The sequence below is a fragment of the Hypanus sabinus genome, chromosome 13 (genome assembly GCF_030144855.1).
Source record: "Hypanus sabinus isolate sHypSab1 chromosome 13, sHypSab1.hap1, whole genome shotgun sequence".
Taxonomy (NCBI): Eukaryota; Metazoa; Chordata; class Chondrichthyes; order Myliobatiformes; family Dasyatidae; genus Hypanus; species Hypanus sabinus.
Window position 1 is genome coordinate 62,612,847 of NC_082718.1, and position 23,690 is coordinate 62,636,536.

The 23,690-nt window shown below is 39.4% G+C and overlaps 1 protein-coding gene across 20 annotated transcripts in view; it reads right to left on the bottom strand.

Annotated features, from left to right (window-relative positions):
- Positions 1-23,690, bottom strand: part of nr2c1 (nuclear receptor subfamily 2, group C, member 1) — a 139,167-nt gene that overhangs the window by 50,997 nt on the left and 64,480 nt on the right. For 14 of the 20 annotated variants that reach the window (XM_059987791.1, XM_059987787.1, XM_059987783.1 and 11 more), the window contains 4 exons: positions 21,571-21,687; positions 10,601-10,720; positions 5,940-6,167; positions 2,827-2,911 (listed from right to left, as the gene is read on the bottom strand). In XM_059987791.1, coding sequence (XP_059843774.1) covers positions 2,827-2,911; positions 5,940-6,167; positions 10,601-10,720; positions 21,571-21,666 — 529 coding nt within the window. In that variant the 5' untranslated portion in view covers positions 21,667-21,687. Of the gene's footprint in view, positions 1-2,826; positions 2,912-5,939; positions 6,168-10,600; positions 10,721-12,170; positions 12,310-12,411; positions 12,483-14,715; positions 14,812-20,743; positions 20,811-21,570; positions 21,688-23,690 lie in introns of those variants that run through there. The other 6 variants (XM_059987796.1, XM_059987797.1, XM_059987795.1 and 3 more) reach the window with 6 other exon arrangements.

The window sequence follows — 23,690 nt, forward strand, 5'->3', positions numbered from 1 at the left end:
GCCTCCAAAGCCAATATAACCTTCCTCAAGTAAGGAAATCAAAACGCATGCAGTACTCCAGGTGCGGCCTCACCAGTACCCTGTACAGTTGCAGCATAACCTCCCTGATCTTAAATTCAATCCCTCTTGCAACGAAGGCCAACATCCCATTTACTTTCTTGTTAGCCTGCTGCACCTGCAAACCAACCTTTTGTGATTCATGCACAAGCACTCCCAAACCCCTTTGCAAATCCCACTCACTTAACCTATCTATATCTCTCTGCAGACTCTCCATAACTTCTGCACAATTTGCCTTTCCACTCAATTTAGTATCATCAGCAAACTTAGTACACTACACCTGGTCCCCTCTTCCAGACTGTTAATTTATATCATGAACAATTGCGGCCCAGCACACCGCTCACCACTGATTGCCAGCCAGAGCAGCACCCATGTATCACAACTCTCTGCTTTCTATTAGTTAACCAATCCTCTATCCATGCTAATACATCACCCCCAACTCTATACATCCTTCAATTTAGTTGGACCCGTTATTGAAATATATTAAATAGATTTTGCTTTGTAGGTAATTCTCAATTGCTTCCTCAGCTCAGAGGGAATTAGGAATGGAAAATAAATCCTAAGCACTATTAATGTCCATATCCAATGAATATTATAAACACATTTTCCAAAACTTATGTTACAGTGTGTACTACACTAATTTTCAATGAAACAAAAGATACTACAAAATACAACTACAAACCCCATTTCCAGAAAAGTTGGGAAATTTTCCAAAATGCAATAAAAACAAAAATCTGTGATATGTTAATTCATGTGAATCTTTATTTAACTGACAAAAGTACAAAGAAAAGATTTTCAATAGTTTTACTGACCAACTTAATTGTATTTTGTATGTATACACAAATTTAGAATTTGATGGCTGCAACACACTCAACAAAAGTTGGGACAGAGGCATGTTTACCATTGTGTTACATCACCTTTCCTTTTAATAACACTTTTTAATCGTTTTGGAACTGGGGATGCTAATTGTAGTAGATTTGCAACTGGAAATTTTGCCCATTCTTGCTCGATATAAGACTTCAGCTGCTCAACAGTCCGTGGTCTCCGTTGTCTGATTCTCCTTTTCATGATGAGCCACACATTTTCAATAGGAGATAGATCTGGACTGGCAGCAGGCCAGTCAAGCACACGCACTCTGTGTCTACAAAGCCACGCTGTTGTAGCCCATGCAGAATGTGGTCTGGCATTGTCCTGCTGAAATAAGCATGGACGTCCCGGGAAGAGACATCACCTTGATGGCAACATATGTCTCTCTAAAATCCTACTATACACCTCAGAGTCAATGGTACCTTCACATACATGCAACTCACCCATGCCGTGGGCACTGATGCACCCCCATACCATCACAGATGCTGGCTTTTGCACCTTTCGCTGATAACAATCAGGATGGTCGCTTTCATCTTTGGCACGGAAAACTCGACGCCCGTTTTTTCCAAAAACTAGCTGAAATGCAGACTCATCTGACCACAGCGCACGGTTCCACAGTCTTTCGGTCCATCTAAGATGAGCTCGGGCCCAGAAAACTTGCCGGTGTTTCTGCATAGAGTTGATGTATGGCTTCCTCCTTACATAATACAGTTTCAAGTTGCATTTCTGGATGCAGCGACAGACTGTGTTAAGTGACAATGGTTTTCCGAAGTACCCCCAAGCCCAGGTGGCTATAATTGTCACAGTAGCATGACGGTTTCTTAGGCAGTGCCGCCTGAGGGCTCGAAGATCACACGCATTCAACAGTGGTTTCCGACCTTGCCCTTTACGCACCGAGATGTCTCTGAATTCACTGAATCTTTTCACAATATTATGTACTGTAGATGTTGAAAGACCTAAATTCTCTGCAATCTTGTGTTGGGAAATGTTCCTTTTGAACTGACTAACGATTCTCTCACGAATTTTGGCACAAAGGGGTGAGCCATGACCCATCTTTGCTTGCAAAGACTGAGCCTTTGATGGATGCTACTTTTATACCCAGTCATAATACCTCACCTGCTACCAATTAGCCTGCTTAATGTGGAGTCTTCCAAACCGGTGTTACTTGAATATTCTGTGCACTTTTCAATCTTATTTTAACTCTGTCCCAACTTTTGTTGTGTGTTTCAGCCATCAAATTCTAAACTTGTGTTTATTTACAAAATACAATTAAGTTGGTCAGTAAAACTATTGAAAATCTTTTCTTTGTACATCTGTCAGTTAAATAAAGGTTCACGTGAATTAACATTTCACAGATTTTTGTTTTTAATCGCATTTTGGAAAACATCCCAACTTTTCTGGAAATGGGGTTTGTACATCATATTTTAGAAATTAAAAATACAGAGAGGTACAGCAGTCAGAAAGATCTTGAGCTCTCCCAGAGTCGTATTTTCTGAAGTGCAAATCACTGCTGTATGATGTGTGTAAACAAAACAGGTTATTTGTGTATAAACTTGAGTCTACAAAAAGCAAAGAGATAGTGGCCAAATAATAATTTGACAGCTAGTAGTTATGATACCAAGATCAACTTTGCTTCACTTCGATACTGGAGTGGGATGGGATATCACATGACAGAAACTACATCAGATTAAAATCAAGCTATCAATGGACAGAAAATTTCATTATTGACTTTCATGCTGGGTAGAAATGAACAGGAATCAGCTTGATAAGTCTCCAGATTTAAAATGTTAAATCACCATCTATGTACTTCAATGAATAGAATGCAAGGCCATTAAGCTTGTATTATTAAACTCAAGCTATTTTTAAAATAAATTGTCAGAGATTAAGGAAGCATTTTCTCACCTGACGCTCTGTCACCACAAACTACACAAAACTCCAGTGGCGGTTTGACTGCACTTTGCTCAGCTGAAGTTGCATCAGTTACAATCTGCAGAGATGAAAATATAAATACAATTGAAAAAACATTCACAGAGGCAAAGGCTAGAACTTTTGCAGTTTCCACCATATTTTCTGCTGCAACTTGAGATACAGAGGCATTACCTCCTAGAAGGCTTTGATTAAGTTATGGTAACAGAGCAGCACAAGTTCCGGATGGAAATCTCCATTGGCCAGACTGGTGTAATTATCTTAATTTTTTTTAAAAAAGTATCTTTCAATAACCATCTTCAGCCAGTAAACTCCAGACTGTTGCGCTCAAATGCTAGTCCGTTGAATGTAGCAGTGTTGGGAAAGTTACTGGAGGAAATTCTGAAAAGTAAAACCAACCCGCCTTTAAAAAGGCAAAAGCTCACTAGGGATACGTACAAAATGCTGGAGGAACTCAGCAGGTCAGACAGCATCTATGAAGGGAAATAAATAGTCAACACTTCGGACAAGGCACTTCACTAGTCCTGATGAAACATCTTGTTCTGAAAGGTTGACTGTTTATTTCTCTTCATGGATGATGACTGACCTGCTGAGTTCCTCCGGCATTTTGTGTGTATTGCTCAAGATTTCTATTATCTCCAGAATCTCATGTCGCTGATTAAGGATAATTAGCTTGGCTTGGTACAGGAGAAATCATGTCTCAGAAGTTTGATTGAGTTTCTTTTTGAAAGGTGACCAGTAAGATTGGCAAGAGCTATGCAGGATAAGTTGTTGATATTGATTTTAGCAAGGCCTTTCACAAGGTCTGCAAGGTATGCTGGTCAGGAAGTTTAAAATCACATGGGATCAGGGTGAGCTTGCCAAATGGATACAAAATTGGCTTGAAGGGTGATTATGAAGGGTTGTTTGTCAGAAAGGAGGCCTGTGACCAATGTTGAGTCCACTGCTGCTTGTAATCTACTTTAATGATTTGGATGAGAAGATAGATGATGTGACTAGTAAGTTTAAGGATAACAACATTTGTTGTTTAGTGAACAGTTAAGATGGCTATCTAAGATTACAACAGGAATTAGACCTCTGGGAAACAGGGCCAAGGAATGATGGAATTTAGCTGGTCCAAGTGTGAAATGTGGTATTTTGGGAAGATAAACTACTGCAGGTTTCACACTGAATGGGAGGGCCCTGTGGAGTGTTATTAAACAAATCTGGAGGTACATCTAGATAGTTCCCAGATAAGAGCAACACAGGTGGTCAGGGTAGTAAAGGCAGTGTCTGGCACACTTGCTTTCATTGACCAGGCCATTGAGTACAAGAGTTGGGATGTCATGTTGCCAGTGTACAATTCGTTGGTGAGACCACACTTGGATTACTGCATCCTGTTCTGGTTGTTCAAATGGAAAGATTATTAAGCTGGAAAGAGTATAGAAAAGATTCACTATGATGCTATTGGGACTAGAGGGCCTGAGCTATAAAGAAGAAACAGTATGGGCCTGGGCTCTTTTCACTGGAGCGTTAAGAGGCTGATAGATGACTTTAGAGGTTTATAAAATCATGAATGTGAATTGTTGTAGTCTTTTCCCCAGGGTAAGGGAGTCTAAAACCAGAGGATACAGATTTGAGGCAAGAGGGGAAAGGAGTTAAAGGGAATCCAAATGGGCAACTTTTGCTCAAATAAAGGGAGGTGGATATGTAGAATGAGCTACCAGGAGGAAGTGGTAGATGCAAATATAATTACAACGTTTAAAAGACATTTGAGCTGGTAAATAAATTTACAGGGATATGGGCTAAATATAGACAAATGATCAGCTAGATAACTTGGGTGGCATGTAGAACTCTATGAAATTTGGACACAGGGAAATTTAGATGCAAAATATTATCCACAGATCAACTTTACACCAGCAAATTTGAATTAAATCTGTACTTAGTTTCTGTATTCCCCAACTTTCAAATAAGCTTTTAAACAATTAAAAACTTAGTCCCGACCTCAGCATTGAATGCAGAATGTCTGTTAATTCTATTTTATATCACTTTTCAGTTTTTGCTAATAAGACTGTTATTTCTTGTCAAATCATTGTGACAGTGAGAAAGCAAGTCAGTTGGTTGGATTGCTTTGTCAGTACAGAGAAGTTACTTCAAGGATTAAGTGCAAAGACACACATAGTCTTGACATTATAGCCAGGTTCCTGCTTTAGACATGCAATTAGTAAACTGGCTTGCTTTTTCAAATATAAAATCTTTTCTTCCCCCCCCCCCCCAAATATAAACACTTTCTTATTTCCAAACTCTCAGCTTTTTTTATTCAATACAATGAATAACTTGCCTAGCACTGGATATTAATTCTATACTATATTTAACTCTTGCATCCTCCAACCAATTATTTCCAGAAGTGGCAAAAACTTGGGTGCACTGAATGGACAAGGTAAATCAGGGATGAGTGTTTAGGTTTCAAAAGCCTAAACTTTTGAAAGGATTGCAGGAGGAAGAATCAACAGAATATTCGATAGAACTATGCAGTTTTCAAGATAAAAAGGAAATTTGAAGTTGGAGAATGTAATGAACTTTCAACAAAGTAACTTTAAGTCATCCAAGGGGGAATGAATGGTGATAACGGAGTTAATGAAGAAGCACTACTCAAGCATCAACTTGACCAATAGAAATCAATTTTGTGGCTTTCAATAACACAGCTCTAATTTGGGAAAAAGCATAAAAACATTTAAAAACTGGTCTCAATAGAAATGAATCTGAAGAGGTGAGAATGTTGTTTAGAAACAATTGGTTCATTTGTATTCTTTATCCAGTCTCTGACTCCAATCCCATACCACAAGCTCCTTAATGTAAGCAAACTCGGGACAGCAATTCAAAGCACTGACTCACTGTCTCTTTCTCCAAACAACTTGAATGGAGAATAAAACATCAACTTTTGCCAGTTAACACCCATATCCCCAAAACAAAACCCAAGGGAAGTTGCAAAGGCTTGATTGCAAAAAGAAAAAAAATCAATGCTTTAAGTCACAGGCACACAGTATATAAAGTTTCCAGGTTGCCACGACCACCATTAACAATGTGCATACAATTTACATCCACTCTACCTGTATATGTTGTGCTGATCCATCAGGAGATGTAAAGATGAGCTGGTTAAGACCAGCAGAGTCAGGTGTGGCCAGGATGACCTTTCCTTGTCCTGAATCAGGTCGGGCTAATATCACTTTGTTTGATGCAGTGCCATCTGAATTTGTTAATATGAATTGCTTGCTTGCACCATGATCCATCGATGTGACAATCTGAATCTTCTGGCCCGTCTGCTGATCAGTGACAATCTACAATTAAAAACATATCATTTCGCAGCTGGACTTCTCATCTCATGTTCTCAATATTTAATGCTTATTATTATAATTTATTTATTTTCTTTCTTTTTTTTGTATTTGCATTTTGTTGTCTTGTGTTGGTGTGGTCTTTCATTTATTCTACTATGGTTATTGGATTAATTGAGTATGCCCACAAGAAATTGAATCTCAGGGTTTCATAATAAATTCACTTTGAATTTTGATATCCATCACAAGATATAGAGGAAAAATACCTGTAACAATAAATTGAACACCTTCTCAAACATCCCTCAGGACCATTACATACACAACTGTTTTGCTGACCTTATCTGGAGAGATTCTCCCTCCATTTCAAAGGCCTAAAAGCTGAACTCCCACCTTCCTCCTATGGATCTCAGCTTGCTTCCCTGTTGGATACACTCAACTCTCTCCCCAATCCTTCTGAATCTAATCTCTCTCCTTTTACCAGTTCACCAATGATTATAGAAGTTTTTCTGCTCTCACCCAGAAATCTATGCTAACATTTTCTATCTCTTTTACATGGCTTACCTTTGACTTTTTCCTTCCACCACATTTCCAAATCTCTTTTGTAGGGAATGGGCTAGTGACCAGTATCTACGAGATGACTACTGCCCCCCACACTTCCCACATTTCCTGCCAGCCCATAGGCATTCCACTTTCCCAGCTTTTGATCTTACATTGTCACCTTCTACACCAATGTTTCAGGTGTCTTCCTTGGTCCTCAAATGAGGACTCTCCTCTGTTTTAGTTAACATGGCCCTTGACAAAATCCTACTTGTCCTCATATTCCACCTCACCAACTTTCAGATTCATCTGCCATTTGAGCTCCTGCAAATGAACTCCCTCTCAAAGCAACATTCCAAGAGTGACTACTCCTCCACCCCCCATACTTACTGGTTCACATCATACTTACTGGCACCCATCCTCTTCCACAGCACTTTTACATGCAATGTCACCCTTTCCATATTCTCCTTTCCTAACACCCAAAGCCCAAGCAGTTTCAAGGCAATACAATTATTTAGCATGCTTCTTTCAACTTCAAAAAGCAGACAAGTTTGATTGTGATGCAATCTTCTCTAACAAAACATGAAAAAGAGATATGGCAGATAGACCATGATTCCTTTAGCTCACTTAATAATTCAGAAGGATCACAGCTGGTCTGTTCATTGGCCCTCAACTCTCCATTCTTGAACAATTGCTATAACATACATTACCCAAGAAATCTCAGACACGAATACACTCAATGACATAGTGGCCTCAACCTTCTAGGGTTAAAAAAAAAGTTTCAAAGATTTAATCCTTGGAAGAATTTCCTTTTCATCTCCATCTTACATCTTTTATCACAAGATCATGACTCTGGTTTGAGATTTCTCTCTCATGGTCCCTCAACCCCCCCACCAATCTGATCTACATCACTCTTCCAAACTCCAGACAGCAAACATCTATTCTGCTCAATTGCTCCTAATGACAAAGGCTTTATTCAGTCATCAGTCCTGGGAATTATTCTGCACTGTTTCTATACTAGTATATTCTACCTGATCAAGACTACATATAGTAATCCTTCTAAACATTTCATATCCACGTACCTGTTCAACTGGTTTTCAAAAGTTATTATACCTGCCTCTGGCAGCTCAGTCCAAATACATAACACCTGTTGTGTAAAAGGTTGCCCCTAAAATTTCTATTAACTATTTCCCGTCTCACCTTAAACCTGTGCACTCTCGTCCTTGCTTTCCCAGTTCTGGTAAAAATATTGAGTGCATTCACATTGTCTATGCCTCTCATGATTTTACACACCTCTCAGTCTTCAATACTCTAATGAAGAGTCCTATAACACCACCCTATAACTCAGTCCCTCAAGTCCTGGCAACATCTTCGTAAATCCTTTCCTGTACTCTTTCTAGTTCAATACCTACCATCTTTCCTACAGCAGAGTGAACACAACACTCCAAGTGCAATCTTATACCTACAGTTCCCAAGTTTTCCTTTGCAGTCCTCCTTAAATAAAAAGACACAGCATCCTCTACCTTCCAGTCTACCAGCACCTCGTCTATGACTTAGAAATGATGCAAATACCTTAGCCAGGGCTCCCACAGTGTTTTTAGATATAGCTGGTCAAGCCTGGAAATTTGTCTACCTTCATAAATTCTAAGTCATCCAGCACTTCCTCTGCTGTGAAGTGGACTTTCTTCAAGACCACATCATTTACATTTCTTTGTTCAGAAGTCTTCATGTTTTTCTTTACTTTACAATTGAGAAATACTAACTGAGGACCCTGCCCATCTCCTTGAACTCCATTCAAATAGGTTTACCTTGGTTTTTGAGGTGCCCTATTCTCTCTCTAGTTACTCTTTTTCCTTTAACTTTTTAAAGCTAAAATTTGGATTCTCCTTAATCTTCCCTGCCAAAGCTATCTCATGCCCCCTTTATGGCATCCTGATTTCCTTGAGTACACTCCCGAATATCCTATGCTCCTTCAGGAATTCACTTCATTCCAAATGCCTTCACACATCTCATGGCTCTGTTTTCTTGGTCAGAGACCCAATATCTCTCATCATCCACAGTTCCCTATTCCTACCAACCTAACAGGAAGATGTAGACCTTGAACTCCTATGATCTCACTTTTAAAAGCCCCCCCTCACTAGTTGGATATCCCTTCGCCCACAAACAACCTAACCTAATCAACCTCTGTATGCTCCTATCTCATGCCGGCAAAATTCATCTTGCCCTAGTTTAGAACTTGAACCTGTGGACCAGGTCTGTCTCTTTCCATAGCTAATTTAAAACTAATAGAACTGTGGTCACTGGACCCAAAGTGCACTCCTGCTGTCACATCAGTTTCTTGCCACACTTTATTACCCAGGAGTAAGTTGAGCTTTGTTCTCTCCCTGGTATGAGCCTCTATATACTGGTTGAAGAAACCTGCCTGAACACACTTAAACTTCATCCATTCAAAGTCCATAGCACTATGGCATTCCCAGTTTATGTCAAGAAAGTCAATTATGAGAGATTACTAGGTGCATCAATATGATCACCATTTCTCTCCCATACTCCAAACATTGAACATGTTTCTGCTCAACTCCTCCTAATAAGGCAGAATGTTATTTAGGGGTAGTAACAGAAGGTGTAAATGCAGGCTTTGGTATACTCCCAGCAATGTTCTGTACGGTTACAGTTAAGCATCTTCTCTATCTCTCTTGCAAGAGAGAGCACTGCCCATTTCCCTTCCCTTATTTGCAGTACCGACATGCTAATTTGTAGCTTATAGCAGGACACTCAGATTTGCTATTACAGCTTGGGCCGTCAAAGTTTGGAGTTAATTTCCGACACATTTCTCCCTGTGACTGTGTGGGTTTCCTTTGGGTGCTCTGGCTGCCCCCCACCCGCCCCCCCCCCCCTCACCAATCCAAAGACATACCGGTTAGTAGGTTAATTGGTCATTGTAAATTGTCCAGTAATTAAGTTAAGGTTAATAGGTAGGTTGCTGGGTGGCATGGCTCATTGGGCCAGAAGGGCCTGATCCACATGGTTTCTCTAAATAAATACCTCTGAACATTAGAATTATTTAGTCTCACTATTTAAATATTATGTTTTTCTGTTCTTCCTACCAATGTGAATAAACTCAAGTTTCTGTACACTGCTCTTCATCTGCATGTGATCAGTCAATGATCCTCTGCAGGCTTTTAGTGTCCCCCACAATTTACTCTCACCATTTGTCTTTGTATTATTAGCAAATTTGGATTAAATACTCAAACCCTTCTCAGGGCCATTAATACAAAATGCTGATGCTACTGTTGTGACCCTTATGATATTCCACTATTTACAGCTTACAATCTGAAGTTGCATTCTTCCCTTATACCTATCATGCCTATATTCTGATTTTGATTGTGACTACACCTCGCTCTGCCCATCCTATCCTGCCCAATTGTACATTTACTTTATGCTTCATTCCTCTGTCAAATTAGTTTAAACTCTACACTCTGGCACTAATTAATCTCCCCACATGGGTCCACTCCAATTCAGGTGCAACCTGTCCAGTCTGCACCTGACACACCTTCTCTGGAAAATGCCCAGCAGCTTTGTGTTTAGTTCCAGACTTTCAGCTCAGTCTGAATTTATTTGCAACAGTAACTGTCATTTTCAGGCGCACTGCCAGTAAAAAATATCAATAACCAAAGAGATAGTTCATGTGCTTAAGAACACCATTTGCAGGGAGGCAATTCACCACACGAACCAGTGACAACTCATGAGGAGGGAAGCTGGCCATTACAACCAACTTACACATTATTTCTGTTTAAAGGCCAACACTTATCTCCATCATCGATGGAGCAGCTTTGCAGTATTTAATGCTTGAGTACATGCAACTTTCAAGTTATTTCACCACATTTTAGTAAGAGAAATTCTACCTGAATGCGCTGTGCTACTGTGACACCAGAGTCTGTGGGAACAATCTGAATCCTCTGTGGGGTACTGGTCATTATTGGTCGTCCTATTACAGTAGATAATGTCCCTTGAGAGTGAGAGACCTGTGAGGAAGTTTCCAGGAAATATACAGTAAAAAAATAAAAAAAGCACTTCTAACTTTATATATATTTCTTTAAAAATAGCATCCTAGTCTATTGGAATTAAAGAAGATTAAAAGGATGCCATTCTTCCGCCACATTTTTTTCTCGCTTTCCCCACTGGAAGCTCATTACCCCAACTCCCTACTCAACTGCGATAAGAAAGCCTGATCCACTATTGTTAACTAAAGCATCGAAACTGCAATGCAGTGGAGCCAGGGTGCACTAAATTACAGCCCCTGTGAAAAAGCTCAAATTAGTAAAGACTAAATATTACTACTTTCAAATGATTTTTAATCTCTTTTTAGAAGAAAGGGAAGAGGCAGAACACCAAGCATATTAAAAAAAAATGCTGGATTCAGCAGATCAGGCAGCATCTGTGGAGGGAGAAGCAGAATTAACATTTCAGCTCAATGACTTTGTAAGAACTGGGGGGAAAAATTGAAAAGACATATTTAAGTTTCAGAGGAAATGGGACAGAGACAGAGAAACAGAAGGGAAGATGTGTGACAGGGGAGACCATGAGTGAATAAGGTTATGCTCTGTTATACAGCAGTTTAGTGAGACTACACCTGGAAAACTGGGGCATTCTGGAAGGACATGATCAATTTGGAGAGGCTGCGGGAAAAAAAAATACTAAAACGTTGTCAAGTCGAGGGCTTTAGTTATGAGGAGACACTGGATAGCTGGTTTTCCCTGGAGCAAAGGAAGGCAAGGAGTAACTTATAGAGGTTTATAAAATCATGAGATGAATAGTTGAAAGTTTCTCCTCCACCCCCCCCCCCCCCCCCCACCCCCGGGTAGGGGAGTCTAAAACTAGAGGGCATAGATTTAAGGTGAGAGAGGAAAGATTTAAAAGGGACTGGAGGAGCATGTTTTACCACACAAAAGGTGGTAGATTTACGGAATGAGCTGCCAGAGATGGCTGTAGAGATATAGGCCAAATTCAGGCAAACAGGACTAACTCAGGAAGACATCTTGGTCAGCATGGACAAACTGAGTGAAAGGGCCGTTTCCATGCTGACAACTCTGTCACATTAGTGACATTGTATCTGGATTGCAGTGAATAGTAATTGCCTTCTTTATTTGAGGAACGATGTAAACACATCGAAAGCAGTTCAGAGAAGTGAAATACAGAATGAGTGGACATTTGGACAAGCCTAGTTTGTACTTGTTGGAGTTTAGGACAGTGCTGGGGAATTTTACCATATCTAATATACGCAATTTCTGCTGTGCAAATTTTAGAGGTCATTGTTTTAAAAAAAAAGGTACTGTTCCATTTAAAACAGATGAGACAAAAATATTTCTTTGTAAGAGGGTCCAGAATTCTTAGAACTCTCTTCTACAAGGGGAGTGGAAGCAGTGTCTTTGAGAATAGATAAATTCTTGATAAACAAATATGTTCGAAAGTTACCTTTGGTACTTAGGAATGTGGAGTTAAGATTACACTCAGATCAGCCATGAGGAATCAAGTGGGCTTCTTCTGCTCCTCAACTGTGTGTGTGGGTTCATAGATAGAAAGACAAGTAATGGTGGTGATGTCAACTGAGAGCCTGGAGATGTTAAAATAAGATGATAAACAAAGTGAAAAAGCAGAAGAAAGGGAAGAAGAAAACTGAATGTTGAACATTTGAGATGACTACAAGAATGATTACCTAAAGTTGCTGAAGTCAATATTGCAACTTCAGGTTTGTACTGTGCCAAGTTGTAAGATGAAGTACCGTTCCTCAAATGTAGAACAATGTAAAAGGCCAAAAACAGTGAGTTTAGTGAAGATGACAGATAAATGCATCAAGGCAATGGGAAGCTCAGGGTCACACTGGCAGGAACGTTCCGCGAGTCCTTCACCCAATCTGTGCTTGATTTCTCCAAAGTGGAGGAAACCAAATTGAGGACTGGATTCACCACACCAAATTGGAAGCAGTTTAAGAAAGTAGCTGGTTCATCTTGTTGAGACACAAGGTCCCCGTTTTATACCTTTCCCTCATCTAGCATTTAATTTTGTACCATTTCTTCCTATTTTCACCTCTCTAAACTCTATCACCCACTTCTGGTATTACAGACCTTTCCTTTGCCTTGCTACCCCTCCCCACTTCGTTGTATCTTTTTTAACTTCTGAACTTCTTGCAGTTCCGATGAATGATTGGCTGGAAATGTTGCTTCTCTCTTCATAGATGTTCCCTGACTTGCCGAGTATTCCAAATAAATTGTGTCTTTCTTTCAGTTTTCTAGAATCTGCAGCATTTCGCTTTTGTATCATGAATATTAGACAAGATGGCCATGCAAAAGGAAGCTAAGTATGTAAGACAGTAAGGAACAGAAGGAGAGTGCAAAAGTTCAGATGAAGCATAACCACCCTTCTAATTGCTAGCACACATCAGATGGGCAGAACAGCCGTCCATTGCTGTGAATTCCATGCAATACGATTGGTTTAATCAGAGAGCATTTTAAACCAGCCAGATACTCTTGCCTTACAAAATACACTGAGATATACAAGTTATAACTATTCTTTTAAACTCCTGATCTGTCTGTTTTCTATTAGGGTCATCTGAGCCAACAAATTGAAATGCATTACACTTTCTTAACACCCCTGCACAGCGCTAGAAGTCCAGATTTGCCAGAATTTATGTAGCAAGCAATTCACAATACATCACCTTGAACTGTGCCAGTCTAGGTACAACATACACACAAGATTGAATTGAATAAAAAGAAGTTAATTCTTGTGGAAAAGCAAATTGACAAGTCTGTCTAACTATGTGAACCACATACAGGGAACCTTGTTCTGTCACCAAGAAAAAATCCCTACCAAGCAATTTAAAAAGATTTGCAATTATTTGCATATTTGTTGAATACCAAGATCAGACAAGTCCAAGTTTTTGACCAAAACCATGAGGCACACTGGTAGTCTACTGAGCTTCCATCATGCCTGAAAAATCACAAAGATTATATCCAGAAGGGCTTAATCTCCAAGAATTGACAGCAAGCACAGGTCATTATTCTAACTGACAAAGCAGCAACGTGGCCAGAAATAAGCCAGTATCTGGGATCGGTCAAGCAGAGATCCAGCCACACAGACTTTTATCTAGGGCAGTCCTTTCTAGGGAGCTGTAGCAGATCGCCACAGGTTGTAGTTTTCAGTTCTGTAACATTCAACAGTTCCTAATGACAGGAGAATTTCAACCAGTCCTCTTTGAGAAGAGGGTATACAGACTCATCGAGGCAACAGTATATCCTATAGCTCAGGAAGCGACAACCTGCACAAATGACCCATTGAAGATTCCATGCAGGAACAACCACCTGATCACAATCTACAAAGGGCTTCATTGCAAACAGAAACTAATTTCTATTAGAAGATCAGATTGGGAATGGTAGTCATTTGGGAAGCCAGCAATATAGTTTCATTTTAAAGTACTTTGCTCTGGCTATGCCCTAAATCCATGGTTCCTGACACTAACATGGGTTGCAGCAGCTACAGCTCATCACTCATGTAAAGAAAAGTGAAACCTGGAACATGGCGGAGAAAGCAAGTAACATTCCAATTACAGACTAAGACCACGGGGAGAGTATTTTGCTGTGCTGTCAGCTGTACATCCTGAATAGGTTTGCCTTTGAGGCTGCAATCTTTGACTACAGCACCACAGCAGGAAGAGCAAGAGGATGGGACAAAAAAAAACCCAGTAGTAATAGCAATTAAAACAGTAGATGATGTAAAGTCCTTTCTGCATGTGTTGGGAGAACCCTTCATTTCAGTTATTGAGCTAATTCAACATTTTCAAAGCTCAAAGAATGAGTCAGGATGTGTCCACACAGCATGAGCTGAACAGCATTCTGAGTTGGGCTTGTGTATCAAGATTAACAGTGATCGCCAAAGGAGAATATCCTCTTTATTTTCAATAGCATTACCATTACCATAACCTCAGTATTTACATCCTGGGGAAGGCCATTGACAGGAAACTTACCAGGATCTTAAATACCGTGGCTTGCAGAGCAGATCAGAGGCTGTGTATTCTGTAGCGAGGAACTCAACTCCTGATTTCAGAAAGTCTTTTCCTCATCTGCAAGGCACAAGTCAGGGATGTAAAAGAACATTCTTCACTTGCTGGAAGACATTCGACTTCATTCAGGATAAAACAGTCCAGTTGATTGGCACCCCTTCGATCACCCCGAACATTCAATGCTGTCCACAACACACTGTGGCAACCATGAAACATTGGTGAAGAGGATGGTAGCAACTTGGTAAGGTTTCTTCAACAGCTTCTGGAAAATTGACCACTGTTAGTCCACTGTTGCTGGCAGAGCTTAAGTGTCATCTCCAAGTTCAGAAAGGGAAATGCTTTGCCAAGTTTGCTTCAATGTATCTGAGTGATGAGTCCACTATAATTGTAAGCTTTTGAGGGTATAGTCCAGCTCGTTAAAGTGGGGTAGAGGTTGAAATTCATAGAAATTATTATTCAATGATTGAGAGGAGCAGTGTGAGAGGTGATATTTCATGGTGTACTCACTGACCTAACCATATGGGGAAGCTTCTTCACAACATCCAAATGTTTGGTGTAAAATTCTTGGAGTGGACCATGGTTAAAAGTTTCTTCTAATGGCATTTCACAATGGACCTTGATGGCTTCCTGCCCATACTCCTTTCTACCTCTTTCACTTACCTATCCACACGTGGATCTAAAAATTGTATATTCTGACCTCCTATTGCTTCTACCAACCTTGTCCAAGTCAGATGGACCAAAGGCTGGAGCCAACAATCAGCTCCCCTTTAAGAGATGCAATCTTGAATTCAGCCTATGTCAATTATTTGCAGCAGCTGCTAATGGCACCTAAAACTGATTCATGCATGTGGAATGCTGTGAAGTAGAGTATGCTGCTGGTAGTGGCCAAAATCTGCAAATGTCATAAAGCATGCACATGCATTTCTGGGTCAACCCTCAACCAGTCAAAACGATCCTGGCCACTTGTATATATCCAGCAGGATCCAGTTTCTAACCCGATCCACACATTTCCAGCTTTCTTACCTAAACAACTAATCTACAAATCCGCAATGGAAAAACAATTCCTGTGGTCTTTATATTTATTAACACAGAGGTGCTGCTTTCTAGCTTGGTACTGCCCATCCAAAACAATCATCCTATTTATATTTACTGTACTTTCAGCAACTTAAATAGTCTCTCTAATAAATTTGTACATTTAAACGGTTACTTCTAAAAAATACCCTGTTCCTTTCCAGCATATCAATACCTTTTCAACCTACAGTATGCAAACACATACACCGTACTCAAAATATCACCAGAAATTAGTAATTTGTTTCACAGTGTGAGAAATCAAGGTATCATCAGGGAAGGTACAAATATTTTACCCATCTTATTTAGAATTGCTTCAAAGAGTGAACAATTCCACTGATCCCACCAATGCCATTTCTCACTTTTCTAATGAGCATGTCTTAATAATGTATACATTTCACATACAACTCCCATGCTATCCCTTTCCCTCATTAAAATTTCCTTTCTCTCCTTTATGCTTTCGGATATCCAGTTCTCTCTTTTGTCTATCCCTTCTTTAAATCTCACAAAGCCAACAACTACCTTTATATTATCAGAAGGCCAAATAACATGGTGTTATCATAAAACATAAAATTAAATACGGTACCGTTGGGAGCAAGAATCCGCTGTATTGCAGCATCCTAAATACACAGGCAGTACAAGTATATAACCATATAACAATCACAGCACGGAAACAGGCCATCTTGGCCCTCCTAGTCCATGCCGAACCCTTAATTTCACCTAGTCCCACCTACCCGCATTCAGCCCATAACCCTCCACTCCTTTCCTGTCCATATACCTATCCAATTTTACCTTAAATGACACAACTGAACTGGCCTCTACTACTTCTACAGGAAGCTCATTCCACACAGCTATCACTCTTTGAGTAAAGAAATACCCCCTCGTGTTTCCCTTAAACTTCTGCCCCCTAACTCTCAAATCATGTCCTCTAGTTTGAATCTCCCCTACTCTCAATGGAAACAGCCTGTTCACGTCAACTCTATCTATCCCTCTCAAAATTTTAAATACCTCGATCAAATCCCCCCTCAACCTTCTACGCTCCAATGAATAGAGACCTAACTTGTTCAACCTTTCTCTGTAACTTAATTGCTGAAACCCAGGTAACATCCTAGTAAATCGTCTCTGCACTCTCTCTAATTTATTGATATCTTTCCTATAATTCAGTGACCAGAACTGCACACAATATTCCAAATTTGGCCTTACCAATGCCTTGTACAACTTTAGCATTACATCCCAACTTCTGTACTCAATGCTTTGATTTATAAAGGCCAGCGTTCCAAAAGCCCTCTTCACCACCCTATCTACATGAGACTCCACTTTCAGGGAACTATGCACAGTTATTCCTAGATCTCTCTGTTCCTCTGCATTCCTCAATGCCCTACCATTTACTCTGTATGTTCTATTTGGATTATTCCTGCCAAAATGTAGAACCTCACACTTCTCAGCATTAAACTCCATCTGCCAACGTTCAGCCCATTCTTCTAACCGGCATAAATCTCCCTGCAAGCTTTGAAAATCCACCTCATTATCCACAACACCTCCTACCTTAGTATCATCGGCATACTTACTAACCCAATTTACCACCCCATCATCCAGATCATTTATGTATATTACAAACAACATTGGGCCCAAAACAGATCTCTGAGGCACCCCGCTAGTCACCGGCCTCCATCCCGATAAACAATTATCCACCACTACTCTCTGGCATCTCCCATCTAGCCACTGTTGAATCCATGTACATGTTTACTCAGCTCAAGTCCGAAGAAATCTTAAGCACTCAGAGTAAATTTACTATTTTACTGGAAGATTCCACATACAAAATTACATTACCACGAAAATGGGCAGAAAGGTCACTCCTTGGTGTGAACATAAGAATTTCTTCAATTGTATGTTTTTATTTGGCCCAGATACTCTATGGTAACCAAACATACTGATATATATATTTTTTTGCTTCAAGGAAATCAAGTCTTACAGGATTGCTGCAGAAACATAATGCTCGGGTACATAAACTGCCATGATCTTACTGAATGGGGTAGCAGGCACAAAGCGCTGAATAGTCTACACCTGCTAAATGTCATGCTTTCATGGAACGATGCAATTTCTCACAAGAAATAATTCTGTTAAAACTGTGTTTTTACTTAACTTAAAAGATCCCAAGGCAGGGTGTCTTTTCAGATGATTAAAAGTTGGGTCAAATAGCCTATAGTTTTAAGGAGTACCTTAAAGGTTGAGAGAGGCAGACTGAGGTTTAAGAAATTAAATCCAGGTGAATAGGAATGTACAAGAGGGCTGGGAGAGCACAGATATCAATGAAAGTTGCAGGACTGAAAGAGTTGACTCAAGTAGCAGGAACACATTCTCATCATCTGGCTGAGAAGAGACTTGCTATGAAAACTAGTATTTCAGATGAAGAGCTTTTTGCAGAGGATGCCATGGCAACTCTATGGACAAGCCCAAATACATCAGAAAATGCATACAACACCAATTATCATCAGAATTAACATTTCCAGTTAAAGGTGCTTCATCAGATCTAGAAAAGTGAGGGGGAAAAAAACCCAGTTAGTTTTAAGCTGAAGCCACACAGTAAGCGTGATATAAGAAAGTGACATCAGAGAGAACAGCAGGAAGTCAGGGCTGGTGAGCTTAGAAGAGCTGGCAGTGAATTCAGTATGAAATATAAATCAAAATGCAGATGCTGGATATCTGAAATACAAACAGAACCTGCTGGAAACCCTCAGCAGGCCAGGCACAAGCCTTTCATTAGAAATGAAAGATTGAATGCTATCAGAGGCCAAAATGACAGCCTTAGTGAGGAGTGTAAAGTTCTGAATGGATCTTCTGCATATGTCTTACTGAAATCGAGGAGTAAGAATAGGAAGGACTGAGTTGGCACCGTTATTGTTGAGTAATTTGATAAACCTAGATAAAATAAATCCAATAGATACAAGAGATCCATAAGAACAATGAGGGAGTAAATGACTCAGGCTCTGGCCTTCATGCGCTGTGACCAGGCTTGATACTGGAGGACCAGAAGATACTGCACCATGGTTTGAAAAGGCTGAGATTGAGTAACTATTGGCCAGAAAGTCTGACATCAGTAGTGGGCAGATATTGAGGGAAAGAACAGTATAAACCAAGTTTAGGGAGTGTGGTTAATCAAGGAGAGGCTGTGTCAAAATTGCTTGAAAGACTCAACAGGTCAGGCAGCATCTAGAGAAAGAGAAACAGAGTTAACACCCCAGATCAAAGGTCCTTTGTCAGAACAGGTAAGGGAATAAAACAAGTACCATTAATCTGAACTAAAAACAGAAATTGCTGGAAATACTCAACAGGTCAGGCAGCACCTACAAAATGAGAAACAGGATTAATGTTTCAAGTTAAACATTTTTCTTGGAATTAGAAGGATCAGGATACAAATTAGTATTAGGCTGCAGAGAGAGTAGAGATTGCAATACATAGGACAGAAGGAATATGACACTGTGTGAGGCCAGATTGCTCTGGGAAAAAGCTGTAAGCCTAGTCAATGGGTTAATGTGGCAGTAGCTGAGAACACAGACAAAAGAATGCAAGATTTATGAAATGCTGGGCTGCATGTCAGAATTTGGTAATGGAGAGAGAAAAACTGAGCAACCACCACAAAGGAAATGACAAGCCAGTTCTGATAAAGACAGAGAAAGCAAGTTACCTGAAGTTGTAGAATTCAATATACAGGCCAGAAAGTTGCATTGTGCCCAGACAGAAGAGGTGCTTGCTGCTCCTCAAGCACAAGAAACCAGACAGATCAGAGTGGGGGTGGGATTGACAACCCCATCTGCAGGTTTTTTAATATATTTATTTACTTTATTAAATATTATTTATCTTTCTAAGACATTATAAATGCAAATACTTCTGGATTATACAAATATATATCAAGATCATTATAGGATATTCCCACTGACTAATTTATTACATTTTCCATTGAGATACGATTCTATGACTACAAAATACACACCGACTTCCCCATTTGGTTTCTGTATCCAGATGCTTAGAAGCTTGCTTTTAATTTTCTTTATTGACTTGGCTACGCATTCATACTTAATTTATTACTTTTACATTTGACTAATACTTTGTCCAAAATTTATAACACTTTAGCTTAGTATTGAACTAATATACTATGCCACATACAATGAAATAACAAGGTTACAGAAATTAGATAATCTTATTTGTGTTTGTAAAAAGTAGTTTGAACAATGAACAAATTGCTGTAATTTTAAAGAGGAGCTAAGTCAAAAAGAATCTCCACTCCTACATAAAGAGTGAAAGGTGCCCTTGTTGCAACAATCCAGAAAGGGCAGAGAATAAATGAAACTTGCTTCTAACTGTGCAACATAATTTTTGTATCTTATTAGCTAGTTTCCCCCCCCCCCCCAGGTTCAACCTTATTTCTATACACAAAAGCTTTCTCTATCCTTCATTATTCCAACTTCAAGGCTCTATCACCCTCCGTCATTGAAAACCAAAACCTTAACCTCAGTAGCTACCTCAATTCTAAAAAGCAGCCTGCTATCAATAGAAATATAACCTGAAGCAAGGCATTGTCCCCTACTGGCAAGAAAACTTTGACAATTCCACTGCTTGCTAGGCAAGTATTTCTGCTGCACTCAATGAACAAAACTATCCCAATATTACACATGCATGCATTTCAAGATGTGCAGCAGCTTCCCAGTTATCTGTAGGGCATTGTGCAGATACACAATTTCCTGAACAACTTTGCTGCTCTTAAGTTTAATTTCATAGCAACAGAATAATCTCAACATCTTTCCTAATGAAAAAAGACATACATTAAATGCTGAGCTTCACATATTGCCCACAAGTCTGTCAAACCCTATCACTTGTTGTTACAGACAAGTCCAAATAGCAACCAAAGTCAACCTTAAAAGGGCACCTTGAAGCATGCTGATGTTCCAGTTTTTCCAAGGATTCCATGGATGGCAAGAAAATTGCTCAAAAGACTAGATAAGAAGGAAAACACAGTTTTTACCCTCCCACTGTGAACACCTAGATATGAAAAAGACTTGCAGAAGAATGCTGTACATTAATCAAATTGGAGAAATACCACCCAAGGCTGACCTGGAACATGGCTTTGAGTTCAAGAAATAGCCAATTTATTGCTCAGACAATGCAAAGACTTTTAAGGAACTGGATTGAAAAATTATTGGTAAAAATAGAACAGAGGTTCAGAGACATAAATTACATGGCAAATTAAATAATTGGAAGAAATTAATTTTTGTCTCTGACATACAGGATTTCTTATTACTGCAAAAAGACTATTATAGTTATTTATAAAGTGCATTTGAATCGTATTCTAGTAGCTTTTAAATTCAGATTTGCATTTCCTGTAATATTTGCAAAGGTTAGATGAGCATGTATTTCTCTTTTTAGGTCATTCAGCAAATAAACTGTTCTTGGTGTGGAGTTCAATCAATAGAAAAATATACTGCTAATCCAATACAAGGTTAATTGGGCATTAATATGCTTATGCAAAGCAACAAGAATTGTAGATGAACTTTTTTTTAATAGAATGAACACAATCTTTTCTAAATATTTCTGAAAATAAGTCTTGGAATATGGTAAATTTGCCATTAAAAAACCAAAAGGGACCATACAGAAATGCTTCAAAATTTTTCCTAGCAGCTGCAGAAAGGTACAAAGCATATGTAACAACACATAACCAAATTCAAACAATCACATTCAGCAACCAATAAATCATACCTGATGTTCAGCTAGTTGCTGAACTAAGTCATCAGTGACTGTGATGAGCTTTACTTGAGTCTGTTCAGCCAAGGAGACTGGTGGGCTTCCAGCCATAGACACTTGATTATTACGAACCTGTAGCAGTCATAAAGCAACATTCAGCAAAGGGTAAAAACCATGGGGACAGGAGTTCAACCACTATCTTACATCAGAAATATGGCCTCTTTTGTTATGGGAACCATGCCAATCTCAATATAAACTTAGCTCAGCCCCCTAGCTAAGCTAAAATATTCTGTCAAACAAGTAGATCAGGTCTGATCTGTATCTCAGCTCCATTTAGATAGATTAGCTACCTATCCATCTACCTAAATAGACTTGAGGTACAGATCAATTCTAATCTAATTCTCAATTATGTTATTGAAGAAAATCCTTTGACGTTCTTAGCTAATGAAAATCTATCGCATGGATTCAAAAACTTATATTCTTCTAGCATCCAGCCTTTTTCAATACTGAGATTCATACTGCCACTACGGTACATTTCTAATTTCAGGGAACCTCCTCTGTGCTTCATTGTTAGCTGTGACACTCACTCCTGTAGTGATTTCCTGCTCTTCTATGGACAAGCTGCATCTTATTTGAGCCAAAAATTACAAAAGTTTGACTCATCGGTCCAGAGCACTTGTTGCCATTGTTCAGAACTTTAGTCCTTGTGCACAGGAAAATCTTTTGACTTTGTTTCCACTTCAGAGGAATGGCTTTTTAGCAGCAAGTCTTCCACGAAACCACTTCTGATGAGACTTCTCTGGACTGTAGAAGGGTATATTTGGTCTCCTATTGCTTCCATGAGTTTCCAGCTGACTGCAGTGCTGGACTTCTGATTTAGAAGGGACATCAGTTTGATGTATCTCTTGTCCACTGCATTCAGTTTCTGTAACTGACCATTGCGTTTCTGGTCCTCAGTCTTGCCCGTTTCTTTATGCTTCTTCAAAAGAGCTTGGACGGCACATCTTGAAACTCCTGTCTGCTGTGAAATTTCTGCTTGAGAGAGACCTTGCTGATGCAGAATGACCACCTTGTGTCTTGTTCTATGCTCAATCTTGCCATGATGTAAGGATTGATGATTTGAATATTAAAACTATTACATCCGTCACACCTTCAATTTTTAGTTTGGTTGTCTTTTGCCCAGTTTGATTCCATCTACACCTGTTTCTGTTTCAGTTGATCAGTTTAGTTCATTCAAATCATTATGTCATTAATCATTAGTACGTGCTGACTATCTTTGTTTAATAATGCACTGGGCTATATACCTGGAGTAATCAGGTTTTTATTTGAAAAGTGGTCTATTACTTAATATCTTACCTGCTTTAACAAAATACAAACATTTCTCAGTAACATTAATTTTTTTGGAAAATGAATGTTTAGAAATCTGAAAATTGCTCTTTTCTACTGACACACTAATGGCAGAAGACAAAAAAAAATCCAAAATAAAATTTATATAATATATCTAGGCAGCCTAAGACATTTTCACAGTACAGGCAGTCCCCGGGTTACGTACGAGTTCCATTCCTGAGTGCGTATTTAAGTCGGATTTGTAGGTCAGTCGGAACAAATACATAGGTATTATTTAGCGTCAGTTAGTCAAACGTTTGTCTATAGTATATATTTTACCTTTCTATGCATATAAAACACTTAAGAAACGTATGTATTCCAATAATTAAACCACTGCGTTGCTTTGTAATAATTGTAGCTTTCATCGGGGCAGGGCTTTTCACATGTTCTATTATTCTCACTTTATCCGTTATCCTTTAAAATTGTTCCGATTGTTGACTGACTGTAGCCTAACGCTTTTCTAATGACCGACAGTATTTCACCTTTTTCCAAATGCTTTAGTATTTCCACCTTATTTTCAATCACGATCGCGTCCCGTCAATGGAACAGAAACACTGTGGGCGTTGGGTCCTGAGCTCCGCTGGCTCCCAAGGTCCGCTGGGTCCTAACAACCACTGCACTGAGACAGGCTGAATGGGACACATGGGGGCTGTGCTGGGTTTGGGTATTTGATCATCCACGATATTCCACATGGGAATTTAAACTGAAGGTGGCAGTGTTTTTTTTTACGAGGTTGAGTTGCGAGCTCG